At 37.0% G+C, this 11,858-nt stretch overlaps 1 protein-coding gene across 10 annotated transcripts in view; it reads left to right on the top strand.

Moving 5' to 3' along the window:
• Fam172a (family with sequence similarity 172 member A) overlaps nt 1-3,085 on the top strand; it is a 456,628-nt gene extending 453,543 nt beyond the window's left edge. For all 10 annotated transcript variants that reach the window (XM_048811402.1, XM_048811412.1, XM_048811403.1 and 7 more), the window contains one exon: nt 56-3,085. In XM_048811402.1, coding sequence (XP_048667359.1) covers nt 56-198 — 143 coding nt within the window. In that variant the 3' untranslated portion in view covers nt 199-3,085. The remainder of the gene's footprint in view (nt 1-55) is intronic.
• The last annotated feature ends 8,773 nt before the right edge of the window (nt 3,086-11,858 follow it).

Genomic DNA, 11,858 nt, shown 5'->3' with positions numbered 1-11,858 from the left:
CTGCGCCCGACCGCGAGCGTGGCCACTTCGTAACTGAATCTGTGTTTTTCGGCAGGCACCGACCGTCACGAGCTAACTTCCTGGAAGAGCTTCCCGTCTATTTTCAAATTCTTTACCGAAGCCTCTGAGGCAAAGACCAGTTCCCTCAAGCCGACTCTGACACGACGCTCCCACCGAATAAAGCACGAAGAGCTGTAAGAGGAGAGCGAGCGAGACGGGGGAGGGGAAGCCAAGGAACCACTCTGGAGCATGCATCCACACGTCGCCTAACTGCTTGCTGTCGGGGAGCAGACTCCCAGCCCCTCATTAGATTGTTTTCTTCCTAGAGCACAGGGTCGTGATATATACATCTAAATAGCGTTTTGCATTATTTCTAGATGAGTGCAACTGTCAAAGCAATATGGGTTCACTGGTCGTGCTTCCTGCGGGCTGAGCTCGGGCTTCGCGCTGCCCGTCAGCGCGCAGATTAAGGCTGACAGCGCCCTGCCTGGCGCGGCCGGCGCTGCTCTAATTGCCCTGACGGAGCCCGCGCGGGCGCTGCGGGGCGAGCGGCGTCTGCGCGGTCCTACCGCCCGCTGCAGCGCAGCCGCTGCTTTCTTCACCCGCCCACCCCCTAATCATGTCCATTTTTCCCGCTCTGAGAGGAGCAAGCTTTTATTCTAGACTTCAAACTTTTCATTTTAACCAAGTTTTTCCTCAAGGGCATATTATGCCCCCCCTTAGAAAGTGCCGCCCATTGCCAAATTTAAATTCAGAACATGAATGCGATGATGTACTATGTAGTTTTGGGAGTGCAAATTGTTCTCTTCCTAACGATCTATTTTCATTTCGAGAAGAAAATCTTTGCATAAAAAATCTATTAAAGTACCGAATCTGCTTTACTGCTGAAAATCCTTACAAGTTGAATGTGAGACTTTTACAGTCTCTAATTTCAGAAGAGACCACTTAAATCAAAACATAATGAGCAGATCTTTAAAGTATAGGTGGGAAAGGTCTAATTTTCAATGGAATTTCCAGCTTTCTGATTAGGATTGACTTTACTTTTTATATATGTAATGTGTATTGAGTGGTATTGTGATTTAGATAACACACTTAAATTCTGCTTCTTAAGTCTCAGCTGTGGAGAAAGGTGGTGGTGGTGGTTGTCTTTGTTGTTGTTAATCCTTACTAGAGTGATCTACTTAGAGTTTTCCTGAGCTACAGATAGAATTTTTTATTATCATCAGGAAAATAAAACTCTACTCTGGAGCCTTTTCCTTCTGAAAGGCTAAGAAGGGCTAAAATGATTCTTTCTGTTTTCTTCTCCAATGGGGAAAGAGAGATTTAGTGTGAAAGATTTTCTCCTCTTGGCCCAGTGGCATAATTTTTAGTACTCCACTTCCTATGTAGGGTTTTACCCTACAGTTTCAACAATTAAGTATTTTAATAAAGTTAAGATTGGCCAACACTGAAATATAAGGGATAAAATAAGTTCAGATTTTTCTGATTTTCAATTTAAAATATTAAAAATTAACATTATCAATTTTTGATTACTTGACTTTAATTATCTAGTGAAGATTGTAATAGATGAGGTTTTGAATTTAATATTTTTCATCCTTTTTAAAAGCATATGCAACAACTAATATGCCTGCCTTATTTGAGAACATGATAAAATGTACCCAAAATGACTTAGCACTCTTTAATGCCTCAGAAAAAATAACCTGAAATCAATCACCTCATGGATAAATTTTTTATATTATGTATCAATTGCAGCAAATTTTAAAACCTGAATAATATTTCATGCTGTGTTTGGAATACAAGCACATTCATTAGTTCTATAGTTTCAATGATGGCAAACTAAAGTGATCTTTTTTCAGTGGTTGTGTCTGTATCTTTTGATGTTATTTAAGCAGAAACAACCGTAAGAGGAAAAATCAAAATGGCATTTTATACAGCTTCTGGGTGGTTTAAAATGTAATCTCAACAATGTCAAGCACATTGGTCTGTGGTACTGACCCTTTTTTATCTGATCTTTCCGATTTTAGAAGTAATAGTAGACTATGTAAAATAATGGTATCTTCCAGTGAGAGGATTTGAGAATTGATGTGAATTGAATATATTTTTCCAAGTGTTACAAATTGTGTGGTGTTTTCAGTATATGAAAATGTTCACAAGAAACTAATTTTGTAGCATTTAAAAAAAAACCAACACTTGTGCAATGCTAAATTTGCGAAGCTTCTGCAGCTGAATTAAAGCAAAGTAAATATGCTCAATTTATAAACCAAAAGACTCCTATTCCTTCTCTCCAATTTTCTCACCTCTTTTTAAAAAATCTTTACTTGTAACTAGAGAAAAATCACTGTTTAATTGCCTTTAATACTTTAAAACTGCTGGATTGTAAAGCCTTGTTTAACTATCTATAGAGAGATATTTGCAAACTTAAGTTGTGTAAATGTAATTTCTACTTGTGGATCTGAGCTGTGGCAACCCAGAGAGAGCTAGGCAAACCATTCCAGACCACCTACTGATTACTGATCAGATTCCTTGTTTGTAATGTAGGATTCTTTAACCTGTTGATTATGGCTCTGTTGGTATAAAGTGTAGTGATATTGTCAACTCAATTTTCCTGCAGTAACAATAGCAGTTGGTAGTAGCCGCCTGCTTACGGGTGGCCAGTGTTAACAGTATTTCTGCTCTGATCTTCTCCCCATTTTGGTGCCCTTGGGTATTTTAGGTGAACAGAGATTTAAAGTAAAGATATAGAGTCTTTATTTTAATTACGTACTTAGTATGTAGAGCAAGTGTATGGAAAAGGAGTTGTTGATAATGTAAGATTCAAAATAATCCTGTCAAAACTTAAAAGCCACCTAAGCTTTGCAACTTTCTAAAGGTACCTAACCATACAGTCATTAAAAATCTTCATGGATATTTGAAAGGGAGACCATCAACTTGTCATACTTGTTCTTTTCTCATATTTCTGCCTTGTGCTTCAGTCGGGTTGCATTCTTGTTGATATGTCAAAAAAAAAAAAAGATAAGGCACAGGCATTTCCTGTATATTATATATTTCTGTTCACCATTTTTAAATAAAAAGTTTTTCTCAACAAGCAGCAGTGTATTATTCTTGCCCAGAGTTCCTTTATTCACCAGCTGTATAGAGGTTTTTAAACTGAAACATAAAATGAATGATGGAACAGAATTCATCAATATTTTAAACCTTATAGGTACTTGTTTTCACTATTATTGTTGCTGTAAGGTAATATCCTAACTTTAGTAGAATCACAATTTGGCTAGCACTATTCACAAAAGTAACATTTTTAAGTCATTAGTTTTTACTATCTAAAATATAACTTTAGCAATAAAATTTGAATAATGCATCATCAAACTGTTGTTTTATAAAGTAAAATTTAATATACTACAAATAAATGTGTTTTCCAAAGGGAGTCTGGGGAGATTAAATTGCTTCTAAACTCCTATATGTGAGTCCTTGATATACTATGTCCAGTTTGAAACTGACTTGTTTACATTTGTTTCATAGCTATTCCTTCCCTAAAACCTGTAACTCCTTTGAGAGTGTGGGTAACAAGATATGTTAACTATGTTATCACTGCTAATAAGTTAGAATTTATTTTGTGTTTCTCTGGATTATGTGGACACATGTATGTGTGTGTCTTGTTATAATTGTAGTTTTTACTGTAAACTGATAGGTTCCTGTTGGTAGCTGCATTCCTAATTCATTTAAGAAAGATTACTATTACAGCAAGTGTAAAATTTTCTCAAAAACTTTCCCCATGACACTGTGGGGTGAAATGTCTTTAAATAAATGTGAGATAGTCTCGTCTTTGAAATATGGGTGGCAAAGGGGGGGGGGGTAATGTGATTTTATGATTACTTATTAGGGGCTGTAATAATATAAAATAAAAGACTCCAGGAGGTACTCCCTTTCAAAAATTGAATACTTTCCTTCCTTCCTTCCTTGTATAGAATGACTGAGTGGGAGTCTCTTGAATTGTTCGTCTTCCTTTTATCTAATATTCTATTAATCTCCAAAAAGATCAGTTTGAGTCTGGGAAAGGGTTTTTAATCAACACTTCACAAAGCTTAAAGCTACCCTACCTAAAGTATCAGCTTTGTTAGGCGGTTTTAGATTTAAAGCATTGCAACTGTCATGCACTGTACTAAAGTAAAAAATGTACACCAAGTGGAAGATGTTGAAAAGAGGGAAATAGCACAAAGTCGATTAGTGGAGATTCAAGAACAGAAGTAGTCATCAAAGCATTCCAGCATTTATCTCAAAATCTATGTAGGGTTAAAAAAAAAAAAGCAACAATGATAGTTTTAAACCTCACACTTAGGAAGGATGAATGTTGATTTAATTGATTCATTTGGATCGATGTTTTTAAAGTTTCACACCACTGATCTTTCATGTAGTGATGTCTTTAGCAGTCAGTGGTCTGACATGAGCCTTCTCAGATTTCATCAGTGGAACTCTCCATGACATCTAAAATTATGCAACAGCCTGTTCAATGTTAACTTTGGAATTGAGAGACCTCAATGCCAAAGTGCATATTACATTGAAGAACTCTAATTCTTAGAACAAAGGTTTTATAGGAGTAATAACTGTAAATGAGCCACAGAGGTTAAAGAATTGCTAGATAGAAGGAAGTTGTCCTAAAAGTTTGACCATTAAGTGGACATCACAGCGTGACCAATATTTTCCCCTTGAATGTAAAAAGGTTCAAAATGGAAATTTGGCTTAATCCATGAGACCTTCCAGGCAACTTTTCCCAATCATTTGCTTTGAGATTTGTGGAAAATCTTTCACTATATTCTCTGTATTGTTGGGATTGGGTTTTGTTTAAAACACATGAAACATGTTTTAGAAAGAAGTCCTGCATTTTTTCCCCCAGATGATTCAGCTTTTTCTTTGGCTATTACATTGGGTGATATGGAAAACTATCATAGGTAAAATAATGTTGAACTGTACTTTGTGACCAGCCTGCAGTACCAATACAAAGAATCTGAAATGAAAAGACAACCAACACCCCAAGAATGATATGTCTCTTTTTAAAGTTTACAATTTGAATAATGAACTTGGATAGAAACTTGGCAGGAAAACAAACCATGGCACCATCACATCACCAACCATTTTCACTTTTCTGTCCAATTTCAGAGTGCATGTGTTTGTGAGTATTTCACTAGATCAGTGACAGCTCTTTATTTGCATAATTATATGCTCTGGTCTGAAGAGAAAACTAACCCCCAAATTTCATGGGTCACCAAACTGCAACAATCAATGTTTTATCACGTATGCTAAGCAAAATCTAAGAAGCTATATGAAGTTTCTTGGGGAGTTTTTACTCCTCAGAAAATTAAAGAGTTTTCCTCTCCTGAATAGATTCAAAATCTTTCCAAGTTCTTTGTAACTGAATTCTGTTTGAAGGCAAAACTAGAGATTAACATGTAGATCTGGATCGTAGACTCACTAGCATTACTTCAAAGTGGCTTAAGAGGAACATTTTTGGTGCACTAAACTTTTAAATTCTTAATATTGCCCTTCATGCTTTCAGGAAAAGTTGTTGGTCAAATTATGATTAGCCAAAATGGAAGTCCAAGCAACTATCATTGACTATAAAGTTCACTTCCTTCTTTAAAACAGCTCAGGGTTTTTTAAAAACACATAATAAAAAATATGTCTATAGGTACATATATGTATATGTCTCACACACAGATATCCATCCATGGGATACAGACATCTATTCCTACACTCCACCTGAAATATACAGACAGCATAAACTGTATGTGTATGGTATGTCTATTTGGTGCCTGTAACACAGTATGTGTTGGTCACCATGAATGTTTGTAAACATATTTTCCTTTAAATAAGTCTTTCATGTTCAAAATCTGCAAGGCATTGTATTCAATATTTTTAAATATCTCAAGTTCATTTGCATCTATAAATATTCTTTGTATGTAAGCTCTATTTGTATGTAAGGTTGGCTTTATTTCATTAAAGAAAAAATTGATTTAAACTGTTGATGTCTTTAGTTTGTAGGCAGTCTGCCAAATCTGAAATACAATAGAGCACAGACACACAGACAGTGACTTTTCATGGAGTTATTAAAATCCTAGAAACTATGTCTTTACCTACATTCTTGAGAAATACACTAGAAGTATGATTTAATTCTTCAAAAGTACTTAGATGTGAATTTCATTTAAGAGCATATACTGCAAGTGCCTTTTATTTGAAGGGATTTGTCAGTTTTTTCATCAGGCAGTTTACTGTCATCCAACAAAACATCAGGAAAAAGAAACATTTGAGGGAAAATTTAAGAATCACATAGTTTTGAAGTATTTTATTCTCTAAAAATGAATGAGAAGTCTTTTAGAGCAGATACCAGAAATTTCCTTAAATTATACTGTTATTTCAAGTGAAAAGGAAAAGAATTTCTCCCAAGTTTTAATAAAGTTGAATTACATATTAGACATTTACTTGGTTTTATAACCTAAAAATCCTCTACTTGTCAGGATCACCACACCTCACCTTTGTTACTGTTGTTATTGAAATGTTCACCTAGTTACATTCCCTCTGACACTCTCCCCCCATCCTCTACCTGCCCAGAAATGCTGTTGGAACTGAAGGTCTTGGATTCCTCTAGGTGAAAATTCCTCAAAATTGAATCTGTAAAAACAAATAAGTAAATCAAAGTTCAGCATTTTAATCAAAATGACTTGGTGAGCAAATGAATCAAAGTTTAACTATAGGTTTAGAAACTATGTGTCTCTGAGTTAGATGGATTGCATTTTATTTTTTAAAGCTTAAATTCTTCTAAGGAAAATAATAGACAACAGTCATGCCTATTTACTTTTTTTGCCTCTATTTGACCTTTGTGGGAATATTGCTTAGAGTTTCAGAAAGGGCTCTCAGTTTTCGACTCTGCCAGAAATGAAAAAAAAAAAAAATCTGTTATTTTCCACTGAATTCTACAGATGAGAGGATTGACCCTATACCTAAAAGGCCTAGGTTTCCCTTTTATCATTTTCATTTCTTTTTGCTTAAGTGCCACCTAATTCCATTGTTTCTGAAAAGGACAACTCTGATCCAGTTCATCTTCATGTTCCTCCAAATAATTTTCCAAGGTTTATTTTCTTCTCCCTTTTTAAAACCACAATCAAATAAATGGCTTTTTTCCAATAAATGTTCACACCTTTTCTGGGTACTTAGATAATCAGGATTTATCAACTGAAGAAATATTGATGGTTGTTGTGGCGGTTTTGTTGTGGGTTTTTGTTCATGGGTTTGTCTTTTGCTTTTGCTTCAGTAAATTACTTAATATCATCCCCTGGAATAACCAGCTCTAAAAATAACCCTAGCACAGAGTGTCACAATTTGGCTTTCATACAGTTTTGAAAGAAAACCATTAAAATTGCATTGATCTTACAAATATTGATCTAGTGCTTGATATCAAATATCAGATGAAATGCTGTCAGTTGCTGCTGATCATTGTGTCAGCTGTTTGAATTCACGTCCTCTTCTTTCTTCATTGTCACATGGATTCAAATTGTCGAGGCTAAGTAAGATTTTCATGATTAAAACAATTAAAATCAACTCTTTTCCTACTTTTCTCATTTCTGGTTTGACCATAGCTAATAGTCTACTTGTTTGTCACATGACGTGTGTGTGTGTGTGTGTGTGTGTGTTTCACAAAAGTATGACTGCTTACTAAGTAGGTTATGTTTCTCTGTAGTCCCATACTTAGCTTTCAAAAATTTTTTTTTAAATCTGTATCCTGCTTTCTTTCTGGTTACTGGTCTTTTAAAGAATCAAATGTGTGTTGTTGTTGTTTTTTAATGCAGTTGTTAGAGTACTGTTTTAGAACTCACAATGAAATCATAGCCATTTCTAATGTATATACACACACTACAATAGGTAAATTGCTCATTTCATTCTTGGTGACAGATATACAACTATAGCCTTTAGCAAATATGGACTTTACAGAATTATTAAGGTGAAATACAATATATAACATACTATATGTATATTCATAAGTTTCTCAATAAACTCATGTTATCTAGCAGGTTAAGTCACACTCAGCTTTTATTTCCTATTAAATCTGGAAAAAAAACTAATTGGGAGTACGTTTCGAGTCTTAAAACATCTTTTTGTTTCCTCTTTCCACTTTACGTTGTATATCAGCGATTGCTGATTGCATTGCTTTGAAATATGGAACACTTAAGGATCAGTTAACATTGCTGTTTAAGCTGAAATGACTGAGAAAGAGCAGAACCCTCCTAGAGCACTGTTTAAATTGTACGGCTACATTCGTATTTCTACATTTGCGGAGAGAAGAAAAATCCTAGCCGCACGAGTTGGTGTCCCTTTCCCCTTTTTACACCTGAGCTCCGATTGGGGACAGCGAAGTGAAGCAAATTGAAGCCGCGCTCTTCCCAGCACCATGGACAGCGCCCAGCGCGCCCCCTTCCCTCTCCCCTTGGCCAGAACCCCAAAGTTCAGGCCTCGCCAGATTCCTCTCTGCGACCACTCCCCCCTCATAGGAAACTGGCTGCTAAAATCTTAGAATCAGAGCCTAAAACGACAGTAGGTTTAAAGAAGATGCATTTGTGGGTGGAGAGTCTTGCACGCTCCATGCCCCGCGTTAATCAGAGCGCCCAGAATTGACTCACAATTTGCCTGCGTATCTCCCCAAATTAGCATCTAAGTCTACCCTGGAATGAGCGCCGCTCTCAGTTATTTCTCTGGTAAGGGTCTTCCCTTCCCTAACCCTAACTTTTCTTCCACAAACTTTTCACCACCACCCCTTAGCTGTCTAGATCTGTGCCGACTCTGATTTCTGTAACCAAGAGCTCATTCTCCCCCGGCTCTTGATCTCGGTCGCGACAGATCTGCGTTCCAGAAGATGTGCGTCCAGACCTACCCGGCCCTTGGTGCCACGGTTCTGCCTGTGGCTGGAGCTGACGGACTAGCTCCGTGAGCCCAGGCACTGGTTAATTACCGCCCCGAGAGAGGCGGCTCGGCAGCAGGCGCCCCGCCGGCCTCGCGCTAAAAAGCCTGACAGCAACTTATTTGACAGCACCAAAAAGGGGGCGCGACTGGCTCAGTATCCATCACCTCTTCTCCTTTGCAGACCTCAACTCCTAGCTGTGCTTTTCCTCACATCTCCCTGTTTGACTTTCTCTTTTACTGTCGCCTTAAGCAAAGTACAATAAAGGAAGATCACTTTCGCGTGGTATCTTTTCCATTGCGTGGTCTCCCTAGCAACATTGAAGTCGCCACTCCTAAGACAAGACGAGTTTTTAAAGATTTCGAATTGCACCTTGCTGTATTGAAAATCGCCTCATTTGTTCGGCTTTAAGTGAAATCTCTCTTCTACCAGGACCTTGTTCTAGCCACCCTTCCCCTCTCGAATCACTTTAGGAACGAAAATCCTACGTTTAGAACAGGTTCCAACCAAATTTCTATTAAAGATCGATTGTACAAAAATAGTTTCGAACAACTTAATCCAAACTTTTCTAGAAAGGGTGAAGAATAAATGAAAAGGGTAAGACCCTCGTGTCTTAAAGGTGTTTCTTTCCTATGAGACACACTCGATAAACCGATTTCAAAATTGTTTCTGTATAGTAACATGGATTGTGATTCATTTCAGGATAAAACTATTTTCTATTTGGCATGGTATTACAGTAAAAATTTTTCAATGAGTTTCTCTGTTTAGCAGCAATTTAGCCTCAAACCACTGTGTTCTCCCATCTCTTAAGACATACAAATATTTAAGTAAGTCCTTCACTGGTCCAATTTAATTTGTTTTCTTTGAACAGCCGTAAACACATTTTCTCATACAGCACCACTTACACAAACTTTTGGCCCTTTCCTAATTTGCAAGTCACTGCTGAGCTCTTTCTCCCCTAAGATAATTTTCCCTCATGATTTGGTCGTTCTTTCAGCATCAAGAGTCGTTTTGTTCAAATACTAACACAAATCCATAATACCAGAGAAATTCGGCCACACCAGGAGCTATTTAAAAGAGCGACAGAACCCTCCTAGGGAAACTCAACTTGGGGTAATGCAATTTGGCAGCTTAAGAGTTCAGGGTTGCAAAGGGGACCTGTTGAATAATAGTGGCTTGGAGATAGTCATATTTTAAGCTAGGGTGCACCTCCCACTTTCTGAACCCATGGCTGAAATATCTCCATATGTTGGCTTGTGTTTGGTTCGTGTATTTTTTCAGGAACCCACTCCATAAACTGAACTTTCATTTTTTAAATAAATATTTTATTTTATTCTAACCTTCTGGAGTTCAAGAGTCAGAAAAGGGAATCAGGTGCAGTGAAGGACAGGAGTGTGGTGTCATCTCTGTCAAGTGGCAGGGGAATTGTGCGGATCTGAGTAGACAGCATTTACTGAACTCCTGGACACCTAGATTTTGTTCTCAATCTGGGTTTTGGGGGATCTCTTTCTCTCATGTCTGGGGGAGGGAAGGAATAGTTAAGATCTTTATTTGATTAATCGGGAATTTCTTACTTTAAAGAAAAGTGTACTTCCGATCTAGTTTCAGGATGACTTAGATTATTTTAAATTAGAAACTTGTAGACCTGAATTGATATTTCAGGACCATTTTTGCCAGAGAAAAGTATTAAGAAGTTTGAAAAGCTCACTTTAAGTATACTAAGTCAAAAATGGTCAGATCTCTCAAGAGGACCTTCTCTAGCGTGGTTTACTCACTACCTGCATGGGTTGCATGGAGCTTTAAATCATCCTAAAACTTAGAAGCATAGAAGACCATTTTTTAAAATTATCCAAGTTTCTTTTAACTCCAACCCTACTCTTCTGTAAGATTGATGCTGTTCTATCCATTTTCCCTTTCAAAGTCTTTAAAAATAAGTTTCTTTGTCTCTTGTCTGTATGTCTATATCAGATATTCACTGCCTATTTAGTTAAAGTATGTACTTCATACATTATAAAAGAACTTCTTTATTTAGCTTCTTAGAAATTAGTAATTTCTAAACATTTTCCAAGATCCCTTGAGGAAGGGAGAAGTGAAAACCCTAACTACCAAATTTCAACAAGGACAGTTTTGGTTAAATTCTGCAGAATGATCATTTGCGAGGTTAAGGAAATGACTTCAAACTCCCCCTGAATGTTCTTGCATAGGAAAGCACCAGAGGTGTCTGACACCTGGCTCCCTCTTCTGCTACTTGCCCCAGGAGCTATCTTAAGGAGTGGGGAGTTAACTCTAAACTTCTTTACCAGACATCTTAGTAGCCAAACTGGTCTTCAAATAATCGAGTTGGGACATGGCTGGATGACCACAGAGAGGTGGCAAAAGACAGTTACCCCCATTAAAAGAAACACCATGATTTCAGTCTTTCCAGACATAATTAAAGGCTTTGGTAACACTTCTTTATTTTGTCTCATGCTGTGAAAAAAATCACCTACTCCTCCAGTGAATGAAACTTTAAAAGAAATTTAGAATAAATTCTGCAGTTTAATATCTGCCCTTTAAATTTACTAGGTGTGCAAAGAAAAAGGCAAACCATTACAACAACTGAATTACACTTTAGCTATTTAGTAGTTTAACATGAGAGAGAATGAACCCAGTTTTCAGTTTAGTCAACTTTTAAAGCTACAAGTATTCCTGGAAAGTAATATCTAACTGGATTCAGTTTGTAGAGGATTCTAAACTAGAATCTCAACAAGGTAAAATATATCAAATCTCTTGAGTAAATGATGGGGGGTGGGCTGTAAGCATTTGAGAATCTGTGATCCACTGGAAGCACAGCACACAACACACTTCAAATTTTTATGATCAACTTTCAACCCTGAACAATAGAGGAGAGAGAGGAGAGAGAGAGAGAGAGAGAGAG

Source organism: Marmota marmota, unplaced genomic scaffold (assembly GCF_001458135.2).
Source record: "Marmota marmota marmota unplaced genomic scaffold, marMar, whole genome shotgun sequence".
NCBI lineage: Eukaryota > Metazoa > Chordata > Mammalia > Rodentia > Sciuridae > Marmota > Marmota marmota.
This window is presented reverse-complemented; position numbering and strand designations above follow the sequence as displayed.